The sequence below is a fragment of the Parasteatoda tepidariorum genome, chromosome 5 (genome assembly GCF_043381705.1).
Source record: "Parasteatoda tepidariorum isolate YZ-2023 chromosome 5, CAS_Ptep_4.0, whole genome shotgun sequence".
Classification (NCBI taxonomy): Eukaryota; Metazoa; Arthropoda; class Arachnida; order Araneae; family Theridiidae; genus Parasteatoda; species Parasteatoda tepidariorum.
Window position 1 is genome coordinate 49,742,114 of NC_092208.1, and position 16,546 is coordinate 49,758,659.

General features: G+C 29.2%; 1 protein-coding gene across 1 annotated transcript; it reads right to left on the reverse strand.

Moving 5' to 3' along the window:
* Nucleotides 1-6,420: 6,420 nt before the first annotated feature.
* On the reverse strand, nt 6,421-12,405 carry LOC107456526 (leukocyte receptor cluster member 9). Its single transcript, XM_016074410.3, has 2 exons — nt 12,206-12,405; nt 6,421-7,579 (listed from the first exon to the last, which is right to left on the reverse strand). Exon 2 carries the CDS (start codon nt 7,577-7,579, stop codon nt 6,509-6,511), a length of 1,071 nt encoding a protein of 356 aa, XP_015929896.2. The 5' UTR covers nt 12,206-12,405; the 3' UTR covers nt 6,421-6,508.
* Between the last annotated feature and the right edge of the window lie 4,141 nt (nt 12,406-16,546).

The window sequence follows — 16,546 nt, forward strand, 5'->3', positions numbered from 1 at the left end:
ACTTTTATTATTTTTATGCTAGTGAGAACCAAAACAATGTGGAAATGAATGAGGGAAAACTGGATCCTACCACGTGATTTCCCGGCCAATAAAAATGTAGCGTTAAACGTTTAACGCAACCTTGTTGGAAGTCGCATTTTGAGTAAAAAAAAGTACAATTTTGTACTTATGTCTATTTTCATGAGTGACATCTGAAATTATAAGGCAAAGTGTTTGAGTGTCCCTCTCTCTTTTAACTTCAGATCTTTTTATTTTATCGTTGTAAAATTTGGATAGCGACTGCAATGGTCAGTTTTAACCCTTGACCCTAAGATTTGTTCGAAATTTTCAATTAGATAGTTCGGAAGAGTCGTTTGAAAGAAAGGAATTTATTCATAGACTAAGCGTTAGCTATTGTTTAAATTAAACTGTACACGATTTTATTTATTTTACATAGTTTAAAGATTGCATCATGACATTTGCCAACTTATAGCTCTATTTGATCAAAAAAAGTGTTTAATGCATGTACTTTAATATTTAATTATTTTTTTATCAGATATGTGAGATAAATTCAATGATCAACGTTAGCGCAGTAACATTAGCGGACTATGTCACTAAATTAGTATTCCTGAAGTTGTTTGAAGCTATGCGTTTATTTTATTTACAGTAATTATTTTATAATGTATTTCTGTAAACTAAGAGAAAATTAAAATCAAGGATGATTTGAAATTAATCATAACAAGTTAACTATGAATTTAATAGGCAAAATTAATGGAAAAGTGTTATTTATTCGTTTAGAAGAGTTACGGCGTCAATAATAGTAATGTTATATTATTATTGACGCCAACTAAGCTTAATTAAAGTTTGTAATCTGTAGTATTTGAGATAAAATAATAAGCTATGTACTAAATAGAAAAGTTAACGGAGAAAACTTAACGCGCTTTTGGAAATAAATTCGTCGAAAGGAGAAAAATGCTGCCTATGAAAAGTCACCATATAATTACTGACTCCAATGGTTAATTAATTTTGGTAATATGTATTTATTAAAATAAAAAAAACGTACATTAAGAACAAATTTAATGGGAAAAGGGTACATATTCGTTTGGGGGAGTCGTGGAAAATCTCCCTTCTAATCTTGGCGCAGATGACACTTCATTAATTTTAGTAATACGCACCACTGGTATTATGTAATTGGTGCAGTTTTAATAAGGAATTCTACTAAGTATTTTCCCTAATTTTAAAAAGTGCTTTTACAGTGCTAGCAAAGAGAGTGAATTAAAATTTTAATGAATCTTATGGATTATTTTTATGAATATTTTAGCAAATTAAAGAATTTTCTTTCCATCCCAGTTTTAAACAGTAATGGTTATGTTTTAAAATCCTTATCAAGGTCTTATAGAGATTTTACTTGTTTTTAAAATATCGGTTTGAGTTTGTTACCACTGAAAAATGTATTTTGCCACAAAATGAAACGTTGAAAAATATGTAATAGGTACCAAATATACTTAGATTGGTGCAAAGTATTTTGATATGTTTGGCAGTATTAAAACCGTCCCAATACTGAGCAGTTTTATTACAGCGGTTCTTTACAGCCCCCCGAAAGAGGTACTAGAGAAAATTGTTAGATAGTAGTGAAATTTTGACTATCGTGAGTTAGCCACGATTAATAACATCATGCCAAGTGATACTAAATGCAGTAAATTCTGATGAGATGAGAAGAAGAGAAGATTTTCTGATGAGAAGAGCAACAAATAGCAATAAATAAATAATTGGGATTGTCGTCGTCGGCCATTAAGACAGAGGGGGTGCGATTGCTCTTGTTTTCCAGTGGCGCCATCTATGACAAGAATTCGAATTCTGCCACACTCGTTTATAGGGCGAACCCATTTATATATCCATTCATTCATACACAGATCGTAATTTTGACCTGAACCAGAGAACTATAAATCTCCAATTCAGTAGCCCCCCGATTTGTTACGGGGACATGGAGGACTTTGTGACCCAACAGGTTTAACGTGCATCAGTCACCATTTACTACACGGAGAGTCTTCGTCCAACTAGATTCGATTTCCCGTTCTCACAAACCTGAGTCCAGCGCCCTGCCAACCACGTAATCCCGACCCCAAAATAATTGGGATTACTTTAGCCTTATTAATTATGTAGATAGATGCTTTTAAGTTTAGTACATGATTTTGTAACGTTGTTCAACGCTGATTTATTGTTTTTTCTTTTTTGAATTTTTATTTTTAATTTACCACGTATGACAAACGGATATTTAGCTATTTGTTCAATAAAATAGACGAATAGGGGCATTATTTCTTGCATATTTTTTCTCGTTAAATCCAATATACAATAAAAATTATGTAAATAACCAATAATTCTAAAACTATAAAGGTTTCGGGAGGAAAGTATTCAAAATTATTATTTCCATAAGTATAAGTCAATAATTGTAGTTCATTCACTCGAAGCCTTCAAAACTCTCAGAACTGTTTAATTACTGCTCTTATCTACTTAGTTTTGATCTCAATTAATTTAACGCAAAATTCCGTGAGATCAAAAACATCACTCGTCTAAATAGCAATCTCAGACACAATAATAGGATGCATCCAAAACAGTACTTTCAATGCATAAAAACATTTCTTATTTTGAAACTGTAAGTCTTACACCCTTTTTTTTAGTTGCATTGTACTCCCCACATGCCTAGATAGTAATTTTCTTCTAGCTTAAACAGGTAAACGTACAGAACAGCACTTTTAATAAATAAAATCTTAGTAACTGCTGAACAATCAGTCTTATCCACTTGGGATTACTTATATTTGATTCAATGTCACGAAGGGAAAAAAATCAGTAACAGTATCTTGTTTATTTAGTTATAAATGCTATAAGCCGCCTTTCACCCCCTCTTCTTCCTTGCCCCTTCCGTGGGTTCCAGATGTCCGCCATTGCTTTTCCTATTCCACAAAGCCGAAAGAAAAGAGGGAGCACTTAATAGCAAAGTTGCACAAGGGCCTAGGAATAGTAGTTGGTAAAAATCCATTCATTCGTTTTCTTAAAACAAAACAATTGAATTCAGATCAAAAAAGCTTACCTCAGTTATAATTCTCAATACTAATAACACATGATCGGCATTATAATTTAGCACAATACAACAATTTATTTATATAGTTAGTTATTTACATTCATACAAATGAACCGTTTGAGCGAAAAACGAATTCATTTTCCTCATTGGCTTAGAGCTCGCCTCTGATAAAAATTAAATTGCAAACGATTCCGTTTTTCTTTTTTTTTTTCCCTTTCAAATATTTTAAAGATAACAACCGTGTTGCTTTCTAGCTCATAACTTTCATTAACGAAGGAATAGCATGTTCCTTAATAGATAAAATTAATTTTTATTCGTTTGTCGTCGTTAACTCAATAATCAACGCAAACAATGTAGCACGGGTGCATCACTAAATAACATCACTAAATAAGTATTTCTAAATTTATATGAAACCAAGTGTTTATTTTGTTTATAGCTACACTTTTAAAATGCGCTTCTATAAATGAAAGTAAACTAAAATCAACTGTAATTTGACTAAAAAAATAAGTTATGTACTAATAAGCAGAATTAATGGAGAAATAATACTAATTTGTTTAGGAGAAACGTGAGAAATCGCCAAACATTTATTGACGAAAATGAAGTTTGGTTATTTTTGGTAATAGGTACTAATTAAAATTAAAAAAAACCACGTACTAAAAATTAAATTAATGGATTACTAATTTATTTATGAAAAGCGTGGAAAATCGTCATATTATTACTGATGCTAATGATGTTTAATTAACTTTGGTAATAAAATGCTTTAAAATAGACAACATAATTATTATTATTATTTAAGGATTTTGTTAAATTCATCGAGCATTGAAATTTGCTCAGTATTTATTTTTATTTTTCCAGATAACATTTATTTGTCGGAACCGAAACGACGACGTTAGGCCATATTTCATGGGTTATATTCATATTGCATATTATTTATTTTAAATATTAGTATTTTTCTTTTTTAATTTTAGGTTCAACTACGTGCATTCTGTTTCATCCGATGTTGACTCCATCGTATTGAAAAATAATAGAACAAATCAAATTATTGAAATTGTTATGACTTGTTGTTATGAATTGTTACATGAGTACCAGCTTTTTTAGAAAATAAAGGCAACATAGTACGCAATGATAAACACATTGTCAAATCATACCATTGGTCACGAAATCGTTGACCTTTAATTCCATGACCTACTGTCAGGCAGCGGGCTGTTTCAGGGATGCTTAACTTCTCTTTTTACTATATTTGAATGCGTCTTGTAGAAGCAATGGGTTACTTATTACTCAAATTGAACAATTACGCCCAAAATGTAAGTACATTTTAAAATGAGCGAGAGATTATCTACTACTGATTGCATCAAATAACTGTTTTCACACTTGTTTCTAGAAATAATCAGATTATTTGATTTTAAATTATTAGCCTGTGAACGAATGATCCTAAAAATTTTTTTTTGGTGCAGTATATGCGAATGATGGCTGGAGATCCTTGCTTAACTTTGAATTTTTCCTAAAGCACAAGCAGCTTGATATAGTTAAAGTCATTAAATCTAATAGACTATGATTGCTCGGATATCTATTCCGATCAGAAAATACAAAACCAGTAGTTAAAGATCACATCCCATGACTGGGCAGCAGATTTTAATATAAATAAAGACATCTTCATGTGCTTTGCTCTGAAGAGGACTAAATGACGAAAACTACTTGGGACGGTCTTGCCCTACAACGGGCTGTAGTGCCTTGAAAGAAAAAATATATCGCGATTTTTTTCTTTTGAGTGAATCGAAAACCTTTTGTACGTAATTATAAAACTCATTCATACAAAGATAATACCATGCAAAATTAAATTTTAGCAATTCATGTTACTTTTAATTGTTTCCCTTAATAATGGCTTTGATTTTATTTTAAAATTTTATGCAATTTTCCACAACATTCTAAAGAACATAATTCGTGACATAAATGACAAAATCTTAAATTCGAATGAAATTGTTGAATAATTTCGCAGTTATATTTCAAAAAAAGGTTTGAGAAGTAGAAAATTATTTATATATATATTAGGAGGACCGGAAAGTAATGTCGTTTCGGTGCATTTGATATTTGTTATCAAGATTTTATTTTTAATCAATAATCTTTTCACCCTCTTTAGCAACAACCTTTCAATGCCGGATCGAAAACAATAAATTGGTGTTTAAGACTAACGCATATTTACTGCACCGAAACGACATTACTTTCCGGTCCCCCTAATATATTTATATATAATTTGAAAAAAGTTTCTTTTCCACCAGATATGGCGGAATATGGGAAAAGTTAAAATAACATACTCAAAACCTTTGAACGCTCTTCTGAGTAGAAATACTGAAATCTCATTTTCCTGATCACGGCTTTGCCCCTTAATTTGATAGACAAGAAACTTTATCTGTCCTAAAAAATCTATATTTATTCGTAGGAAGTATGTTTTGTGCATTTAATTACGTAACTTAACATTTAACAGTAGTTAATTAGCATATCTGAACTTAATATTTCGTATCTCTTAGGAGGACGCTGTATCCAGAATTTTGCTTCACCTCCATAACTAAATAAAAATTTAAAGTATAAAAAAAAGGAGTTCAGGAAAATCTAAAGTCAGCCATGAAGCTTCAATTGCAGAAAAAAAGTCTGCGCAGAAGTTCTTTTCTTATAATTTGCTTTCATGTTGATATCTTGAAAATTTCTTTTCAGTATTTGAAAATCCATAGCTTACACTATTTTTGACAGAACTCACTTTTTCGATATTTTTAATTATTTATGAATGTGAAAGAGAATTTCGTTCCTCCCGTAAAATAACCCCCTCTTAAGATTGACAGATAGTACGTGAAAATCCAATCAATAAAACAATAGTTATCCAGAGTAATATCTTTTCCTGTACATGTTTATCACGATTAAAAATATAACTGGAGTTGGTTTTATCATAAGATAGTTTTTCAAACTACACTCTTAAAAATATTAAAGCCAGCTATCGGTAAAATTTTCTGTAACCTTTTTAAGGTGCCAAGTTAAAGTATATTCAATCAAATTATCTATTTTTTTTAAACACGTGATTATAAGAAAATATAGTTGAACTTAACACCTTTTTATAGCCACAACAAATGTGAACCTTACTGATTTTTCTAAGCATGCAATGCATAACGTATATTGCAGCCATCATTTAAAAACGACAAAATAAGGAGACATTTTTTGCTGTAAACTGAAAAATAAATTGATAAATAAAAACTTCTGAACTGGTTTTTCCAGCTGAAATTTTTTTTAAAATTTTTAATCACGTTCAACGATTGAAACATTACGTTTAGCAAAAAATAAATGTGATGAAAAGAAACAATAAGATGAGAAACCAATCAAACTGGAAATCTTTTTTATAAATTAAAAAATACTTACATTTTAATAAACAACACAATATACAAATATGTTTAGGTTATAAATTTATTATAAAGTATTTAAAGATACTTCACAAGCACATTTATAAAAACCGTCTTCTCTCCGCGCTGCTCCCATTTCACATAAATACAGTTTATCAATAGCCTGTTTACCAAAATAATCATCTTCAAATTTTAGATACAGATACTGATCTATGAAATTACTATGCCGCATTCTACAAATAGCACGGGAAAGCTTTGCAAGCGTTACGTGTGGTACAAATTTAAATTTATCTGTAATGTTACAGTTCCTAGACACTAGTTCATCAACTAATTTGTTTCTGAGAGTCGTAAGTTCATCGTTTTTCTCAACTCTCGAATACAGAACTCTTAAATTGAAATTATCTAACCCGTCGAGTTCGATTTGGGCTTGAGGTAACGGTATTTGCGAAAGGGCTTTCAAAGCTTCTACAGCGTTGCTAACGTCACCGGGAGAATCAAGTTTAAGAATGGTTAAAGTTAAATGAAACATGTCAGGTGCCATGCAACAAGGAGCTAAAAGCTCATCTTTGGACATAATATAATCGGACACTTGTTTTAAATGATTAACTATCTTTTCATCAGTAATTCTAGCAGCAATGAAGAAATTGGATCGCTCTGACATATCGTATTCCTCATCACTGTCACTATCAATAGAAGCTTCTGGAATAACTCCACTTCTTATAGGCTCTATACCATCATCCATATCTTCTTCTTGAAATTCCAATATATCCTGGTCAACCATGGCCATGAATTCGAGAATAGTGTGTGGATAACCCGTAGAACCAAATACTATGTCTTTTCGTGTAGCTTTGTCCCACACTTTTCTGCTCAAGTATTTAAAGTATTGGATTCTATGCTTGGGCAATGCTAGTGTGTAGTTGTCGACAGTTGCAGGATCCCTCCAATCGAGGGAAGTGAATGGTTTCTCTATGATGCCATCGAATCTGTCTAAATAACCCACGAAAAACTTCTCTTTGGGTAATGATTCATCCCACAACAGTCTTGAAATGACATCGCTTGCTGTTTTCATTGAAGGTTTTTTTGCCGGTGCTTCAACATCTTCAGGTTTGGGAGATTTCTTAGTTTTGTTTCCCGCCATCTGAAAAGGAAAAAGATAAATATCAATACTTTGCATTTCCCCTGCAATCATACCATTGCTAACTAAAGTTAGCCGGTGAATTTGTTCATGGTATAATACTTATCTCAATACTTTTCAACAGTTTTAGTGACAAAACAGATATCTAGTTCGAAATAGTTTCATAAATGAACTAAAAAGCATATTTATAAATANAACTGAAAAGAGGAGGAGAGGGAAGGGAGAAGGGCTAAAGGCATGAAATCGGTCTCTCCCCAGATGGCGTATTCGAGTGTTGCGATCGCGAATACTTATCTCAATACTTTCCAACAGTATCAGTAACAAAACAGATATCTAGTTCGAGATAATTTTATAAATGAACTAAAAAGCATATTTATAAATAAGAGATTTTATATAAAAGTTATTAAAAATATTCTTTCATATTACACGTCGAAATGAGACAGCCGAAATTTTTGAAAATGGTATTGTTCCATTTCAAAAACTATTGTTGAAATGGTATCAGAGCATGTGGTGTCACATACACTTGGTACATAATTAAAAGACCCTAATTTGAAACTGTCTATAAACTTGAAAACAATAGTGATTATGTCAGAAAGAAATGACTTAAAATTATTTTTAAAAAAATTAATAAAGTTCTAATTATTGACATTAAGGGGGCCAAACTCAAGAATTAGTTTGACTGTTAACGACGAAATAGAGTAAAACAATTTGAATGCTAGCGACGATCTGTTTTTTTAACATATCTTTGATACTTTCGGATCACTTATTTCAAATCTGCAATCGGTCCAAGTTACGGTTTTTTCTCTAATCTCGGTTTCTCTTTAATTATTACTCTCCAAACTTCGGGTTTTTAAATGACATTTCTATTTACTTTCTTTTTCGAAATGTACAAGTATAAAAAACGTTATGTGTAACAAGGTGTCAAGTAAATGTGGCGACAAACATCTAGGGGAGTTAGAGCCATCTTTAGGATTAAAATTGCATAGGAATCCTTGTCCCAAAAATATCGTCATACACAGCTAGGGACGCTTGCTTATTAAAAGCTGTATTTTAGTGCGCTTTTGAACAGGTAAACATAGGGAAGGGCTCACAGCCGCTTACGACAACATTTCCGGGCATGGTTTCTCTGGAATTTCAATCGTAACTAGATTTACCCGATTCCCTGCTATTACCGCAACATTTACCCGATTCCCTGCTATATATAAAATTTTTAAACTTGCACATTTCGACAAAAAATAGACTAAAAATGTCATTAAAATATTTTGTAGCTATAAGAGCAAAACTAATTTCCTATTTGAAATACCCAGACAATTAATGTTTATTATAAATTAGTTAACGAAGTGTTAGTATTAATGCAATAAAAAACTTATTCTCCAGTGTAATCCGAAGACAACGCTGGCGCATACGCACATTTCAGCCAAAGACTATTGCAATTTCGATCGAAGTTGTTGATGGTGGCATCTGATATCCGCAATCGGTCTTGAGTAAAATATATTCCTATAGTAATCCGTTTTGAGTAAAACATATTTAGCTGGCATAAAATTCCCATTATTCTTGCAGATCTTAAGAAAATTTCACCAATTTTCTTACTCTTTCCATTATAGTAATAATATTTTTTAATACCCAGTGTGTTTCTATAAAGTAAAAACTTTGTCACATTAGCAACACGTACCGATTCTTAAAACTTTCAGCGTCACGAATAACGGCTCTTAATTTCCAGAATTCGGAAGTTGGTTTATAATTTATATAAAAACATACAAATTATATAAAAAGTAGAAATTCATGCGGCTCAAGTAAGTAAACGTCATAATTAATATAATTTTTTAGTATGTGATTAAAAGACTGTGAATAAAGGTTTGCCTCTTATTTGAAGCAATTTCAATAAACGCTAAAAAGGTTTGAAGAATCAGCAATACTTATACAACATCAGTTTTTGATAATTTTTTGAGGGGAAAAAAAACGAATCTTATCGTCATCGTTTTTGTAAGGATAGTTTCAAACACTGTCTCCAAATGTTAAGGTACAATCTTAAAACAAATAAATATAGAAACAGGAAATTTTTAGAGAAATATGCACTAAACTTTTTACCAGAACACTGCATTGAATGCTAAACCACTGTCCATGCCACCAATGCGTTGTACTCCTATATGCAATGCATAGGTAGCATAGACTTTTCCATACTCCCAGTTTAGCTGTCGGGAAGGAGGAACATTAAATCGCCAAGTCCAGGCATGAAGTAACCCATTGTTCAAGTTCATGCAATGACTTCGGAAAAGACTCAAAATAGCACTTCGTTGTCTCAAACATACTCTATTGGATCCAGATTCGGATATTTGATTGGTTAATTTCCTTCCTGAATATTTTCACATTCTAGCAAATCCTCTGTATAATGGCAGAGTGCTGTCCATTAAATTGAAATCAGGAAAAAGGATACCCCCTACACTAAATAAAAGTAACCTCTAGGCTTAAAGAACATATTTCTATAATGGATCCCTAGTTCTCTCTATGTAAAAATAATCAACCTGGAACACTCTACCTGCCTTTATATGTCAAAATAAATCAGCCATTATGAGAGCCAAAGTTTGATAGTCGGGCAATACTTCTTGAAGGGTTTCATCACTATTGCTTGCTTGAGTCTAGAGCTATGTACTTTTAGTCCAGTGTTTTTTCTCTTATAGATTCAGTTGGTTCGAATTTTAATTTAATGGATGAAATTGCGCTGTATCATAGACTATTATGCCGACAATTTTCCAGAACGTGAAATTATTTGCCGGAGAGATTGATGCCCATACAAATCTCCAGACCAAAATCCTGACGGAAATTCTTGGGACTATGTTAGCAGAAAAGCTGCTGATTTGAATTCTCTTTGAAATTATACAAGGTATTCTATAATCATCATCCTTAATGCAGATTTTTAGAATCAAAGTCCAAAACTGAATTAAGACGATGCAAATAAAAGCATCGCAAAATATATTTAAGCAGGAGAGAAACAATAACAATAAGTAATATCTAACGAATCACTATTGTGGAAGGCGGGATTGAAAATATTGAAATCTCTTTGACTGCCATAGGAGACTTGCACATGTTTCTAGTAATTGCCTGCATTTTCAATTTGTTTATGGTATATAAGTTATTTATGTAAATAACTTATATACCATAAGTATAACCTACATACATAGACACCCTCAAGTGGGATCAAAAGGGTAAACTTGTAATTGCAGAATCCAATCTTTCAAACAAATTATATACATCTTCTAAATGTGATTTTTTTCTTTAATTTGTACTATTACAAATAATGTGTTGCTTAGCATATTAAATTCCTTTTAATCATTAAAAAGAGCACAAAAATTGCATTATTGATATCTATATCTATATATAGAGAGAGATCTATCATATATATCTAGATATCATTTATATCTATCATAAAGATAGATAGATTGCTTACAGAAAGATATACCAAATAAAAATTTAAAAAATTAATGAATTCTGCAGATTATGCTGTAAGAAAATTATCAAAGACAGATTTAGATGACAGAGAAATAGGAAGTTTAAATTAATTTTCTATCAACAGTTTTGCAATTAAAAATAAAATTTTTTTAAATTTTGTTTTAAAATGAAATTTTTATTTATACATAGATCACAAAAAAAAGAAATTCATTAGTTATTTTAGCTGCCTTAGCGTTCCTTGTATACAAAAAGCAAATGAAAAGAAATTTATTGTAATAAATTTAAAAAGTAAACAAAAGTAGGATGTCGTTACTCTAATGGCACTTTCTTTTAAGAAACAGCAAATAAAAATGAATAAAAAGTACAGATTTATTAAATTTCTGTAGTGGCGCCATCTACTGACATCTATTCAAATTCTTAAGTCTTAAGATAATTAAATTATTAACTTGTCGAATTAAGATAGTTGATAGAATAAAATATAAAGGCGTTATTAAGGTATAAGACATAATATGAATTTTTTTCAAAACGCTGCACTTTAGAAAATTTTACAAAAACATTTATGAATGATTAAAATCTTTTTGACTGCTGAATTAGTATCACATGATTATTGCTTTATAAAAATTTTAGGAGTTTATGAATTTTTCCAAAATTTAATTTAAAACCTATTAAAATATTATTTTATTGAAAAATATTATATACAACCTTGATTTTATTTTAATTCAGTTTATTTTTAAAAAAAGATAGTAATGTTTTAAAATTCACATATTTGGAAGACAATGAAAGTAATGTTCAAAGCAATGTAAATGTGCATCATGACCACTATTTTTAATTTTTTACATGATGCAGCCAAATCATATCCAAGAAGATTTTCATTTCAACTTAAGTTAAACTATAAAACTTAAGAAACATGAATTTAAACAGATTTTAAGTAGCTGCAAATTATAATAATAAATTGAACAAAATCTTCGATTATTTTATATCAGTTATGATCACAATATTTCCATATTATTAATATATTAATTGTATCATCTGTACCACCATACACTATTAATTAAACACACTACGCTATTAACAAACATTTTGAACAAAAATAATTTAAGTTTATAATAAAAATAAGATATATAAGAAATAAAGATATATAAGAAAGTTTACATAGAAAAAAAAATAAAACAAATAGCTTACTAGAGTTTGACTCAAAAGTAGTTAATATAAGAAAATAAACTTTGCGTTTCACGAAGCAAAATAATCGGTAAAAAAAGGAGAGGTGAGACCACTTAAATATGATGATAAATCTCAAGATTTTCGTAACATTGCGCAATCAATTTTTACATCGTATTGTGCAACTTATCGATTAATTGTTACGCACATGAAATTGCCAGACGGAAGCAATCGATATCAGTTTTTTAGCAAGTATTTCTTAACTTCGGAATGGCAGCAACGACCTGTAAAAGCAAATAAATAAAAATAATTCTGGGATAGATGCTGATGCTGAATGTTGCAAAAATTAATAAACATAAGTATAATACTAAACTCAACTGAATTATTTAGTTTTATCAATAATATAACTTTCGTAAAACATCGCTTATGTATTCCTCTGGGCTTTAGATAACATTTTCCTTTTCAGCAATAATACTTGTTCGACCAGTCAATATATCGTTCGCCATGGCTTAAACGTGTCAAAATGAAACATTAATTTATTTATGGTAAATATTAAAAACAAATTGTTTTACCTTTCTAATTTGAATAATTTTTCAAACTATTGTTTTAAAATTTTGAGTTGTATGTTATTTGATATTATTATATTCAATTTTTTCCTTATTTTTCATTTAATATCCTTTAACGCACACTGAATGGGCGATTGAAGTTCGACTTTATGTTTCAGTATTAAGCACTGAAAACATTTATTTGCTTTGTTATGTATGTTGTAGTTTAGTTTCCAAGAAGCTCTTTATAACTTACCTAGGTAGATTATAATTTTACTTAAGTGATTGAACGTTCTCGCTTATCCAAATCTTTGAACAAAATTCCTCTGAGTTGTAAATAATTTTTATGCAGTTTATGATGTATTTTTTTTAAAAAAAAAATGAAGTTAATAATTTTTATTGCATAATTAATCTTCTAAATTTTTAAGAAAACTATTGTAATATTTTCTATAAGATATGATCACACAAATGCATTGTCTAAACCACTGCTGAAAATTATGGTTTATGGTCATATTTAGTCGTCATAATTTTATTGAATAAAAGTTTTAAAATGTGTTCATCTAGTATTGAGAGTTAGTGCATGCTTGCAAAGATACTTAATTTTGTAAATTTAATTTCTATTTTAATTACAATAAAATCATATTTTGAATTATTGTTCTGCTTTTAAATGAAGAAAGCCTCAAATTCACTTGGAATCATGAAAACTTTTTTTTTCTCACTAACTCATTATTATATAGTTTTTGAATGCACACTCTTATTTTTTAAAATACTTTTTATATTTTAAGGGCCACATAAATTATCTCTATACATGTAAACAGTTGAGCATACTTGAATCAGTAATAGTTTGGCAATTTTTTTACTGGTCCCTAAAATGAAGTTTACTAATATTTCTATATAATCCTAACAATTTTGGAATTAAGTTTGTTTTGATTTCAGTGGATACATATCTTTACCTGAAACCTTTGATGTTTGTTGATTAAATGGTTGATAAAACTTCTGTACAGTATAAAGTTTATTTGAAATAGATGCATTATCATTGATGGAATGAGTGGTATGTGATATTTCCTCTTACTTTGTTATATTTAAATAGTGTACAATTTTATGTGGATTTTTAATATTTATTTTTCTTAAATATATATGATATTATTTTTAATCGAGAATTGAAACAAGCCTCATCAATGGATATTAAACTAAATCAATTTAAATGTAAATAGCAAAAAAAGATTAACTTTAAGCTTAAAGGCATAGTAAAACATTCAAATCAGGGTTGTCAATTTGTCCAGATGCTAGTGCCACTGATGCTATGTCTATTTCTTAGTTGCCACTAGGACCAGCCCAAGGAAACTGAACGAAATGATCGAAACAATTATAGTAATTATATTAGTAACTTATACCTAAAAAATTATCTTTATAATACCAGAAAATAAGTTTTTCAAGTCTTTTTTGAAAAAAATAACTGTTTTTAGTATTACTTTTGAAAACTCTGTATAAAGCTAAAATTATTTTTATAAACAATTTTAAAATGGACGTATCCTATTTAAGAGTTGAGTATCCATTCTTAACAATTATGTATAACAATTAGTAGGATAATTGTAAGTGTGAATTACAAATATGCATGATGATTATTGTTTCCAGTTATCCTACCTTTATGCTGTAGCACATCAAATACACCCAAAATTGTGACTATAAGAAAACATGTTCCTTGGAACATATGCTAGCAAAATATAACCAAGCCTTTTACTATTAAAAATTCTTTATTTATAACTGAAGCTTTATTTATTGCATTAGAGTAATTCTAAATATTACCTACATCATTGTTTCCATCTTTGATTGAAATGCATTTGGAGGAACAAAAAAATTTGCAAAAAAAAAAAACAAGTTTTAGAAGACTACTAATTTATACCCTGAAAATGTTGCGTTAAAAATTGTTTCTGTTCACTGTTACGCACACTATTATAAAAGATTTTTTTTTTTTTTTTTTTACTGACTATATAAATTATGTGAATCAAAAATGTTTTTATTTTATTATTGGTTAGTTGCAATCTACACTTTTTCTTATGAGTCTGAGTGTATATTTAATTTAAATACTGTCTAGTAAATTCATTGATTAGTAGAGTAGGATGAAAAGCCTATCGTTTATTAAAGCTTAAAAAAGAAAATGTTAGGATTTTGGATTGTGACTCATTAACTCATTAGACTAGGATTGTGACTCATAGAATGAGCAATTAATAATTTTTTAGTTGAAATGGGTCAGTGTTGAAGAAGAACATAATTTCCATTTAAAAAAAATTTTCTTCTTGAGCACTAGCCAATATATATATATTTATACATGAGTGTTCTCACTAAGTATTTTAGAAGGACAGGTCTCCCTTGATACCTATAAATGTGCCCTTTTTGTAAAAATGAGCTGCCATCCCTTAAGAAGCTCTACGTTTTTATTCATATTCCATTTTGGCGAGAATTGTTTCGTTATTTAAATAATAATTACACACTGGTAAAATTATCTTTGTTTACAGGTTTGATTCTGATTATTATTACAAATATTTATTTTGTTAAAACTATTTTCAACTGGTTGAATTTATGTAAGCATCTCTTTTCAAAGCTTGGTATATTAATAAATTTTTAAGTGATTTTAAAATTATTGTTTAAATAAATACCTTTTTTTAAAAAATAATGCACATTTGAATGTTTATTTTCTTATAATTTTCAGTTTAAAATATGGAAAAAGCTTTTAGGTTGTTTATAAATTAATCATTTATTTAGTGTACTTTTTTTTTGAAAAAATACGTGCACAAAGATTGTCATTTAACATGCTTTTAATTATTTTTATAAACAACGAATTTTCTCTAATTTTGATAATGAGAGATAATTATTTTTTGAAATATGCACATAAGAGGGTCGTTTAAAAAGTGTTGAACAATTCAGTTATTACATAATATTATAAAATTTGATAAATTTTTATGGTGCTAAGTGATTGCCCTTTTAAAATTCAAAGTGCTCTTTTCTAAGAAGAAGTACCCTGCCCTTTTTATTCCTAGGAAGAACTCTGTATTTATATGTAACTAACAATACATATATAGATTACTGTATATGTTTACATGTAAAAAATATATATTAACTAATTCTAAAGTCTTTTCTATTTCAATATAACCATGGGAGAAGTGTATAGCACCAGAGGAGAATTTTGAAAAAGTTTGGTGTAATATAATTATATTTTAATGAATGTTTGTTTTATTATGCCAGTTGCTTTTAAAAAGACCTTGTATTATCAGTGTTTTTCCTATGCATTTTTAAAAGTATGGCTCATCCCGCCTGCCCTTTGATCTCTATAAATGTGCCCTCCTTGTCCTTTTTGTAAAAATAAGCCACCATCCCTTAAGAACACCAAAATTCCTTTTTTCATGAAAAGGTTGTTTTTTTAACCACTTGTTTTAATGAAAAGTTCATTCCAGATTTATTTAGTTTTTGAAAATTTTTTAACTTTAATTTTTAATTCCATTCTTTCATTTTAGTAAGATTTTATGTTGCCTAGTTATATAGTTAAAATTTGCATGAGATTTGGCCCCAGAGATATTCACATCTTTTATTTAGGAGGGAGTATACTTATAAGTTTTTAAGTGATTTAAAACTTTACCCTTTTTTTTTAAAGTAAATGCCTTTTATTAATTAAAAAAGAACACTTTGTAATGTTTTTCCCCCACATAATTTTAAGTTTAAAATATAAAATCAAAAATATAAAACCAAGTTGTTTATCAATTAATCCTTTTTTTTTTTTTTTTTTTTTTTTTTTTTTTTTTTTTTTTTTTTTTTTTTTTTTTTT

What these genes read in the sequence shown, in the direction of transcription:
- LOC107456526 (XM_016074410.3), bottom strand. Translation starts at nt 7,579, where the DNA reads ATGGCGGGAAACAAAACTAAGAAATCTCCCAAACCTGAAGATGTTGAA.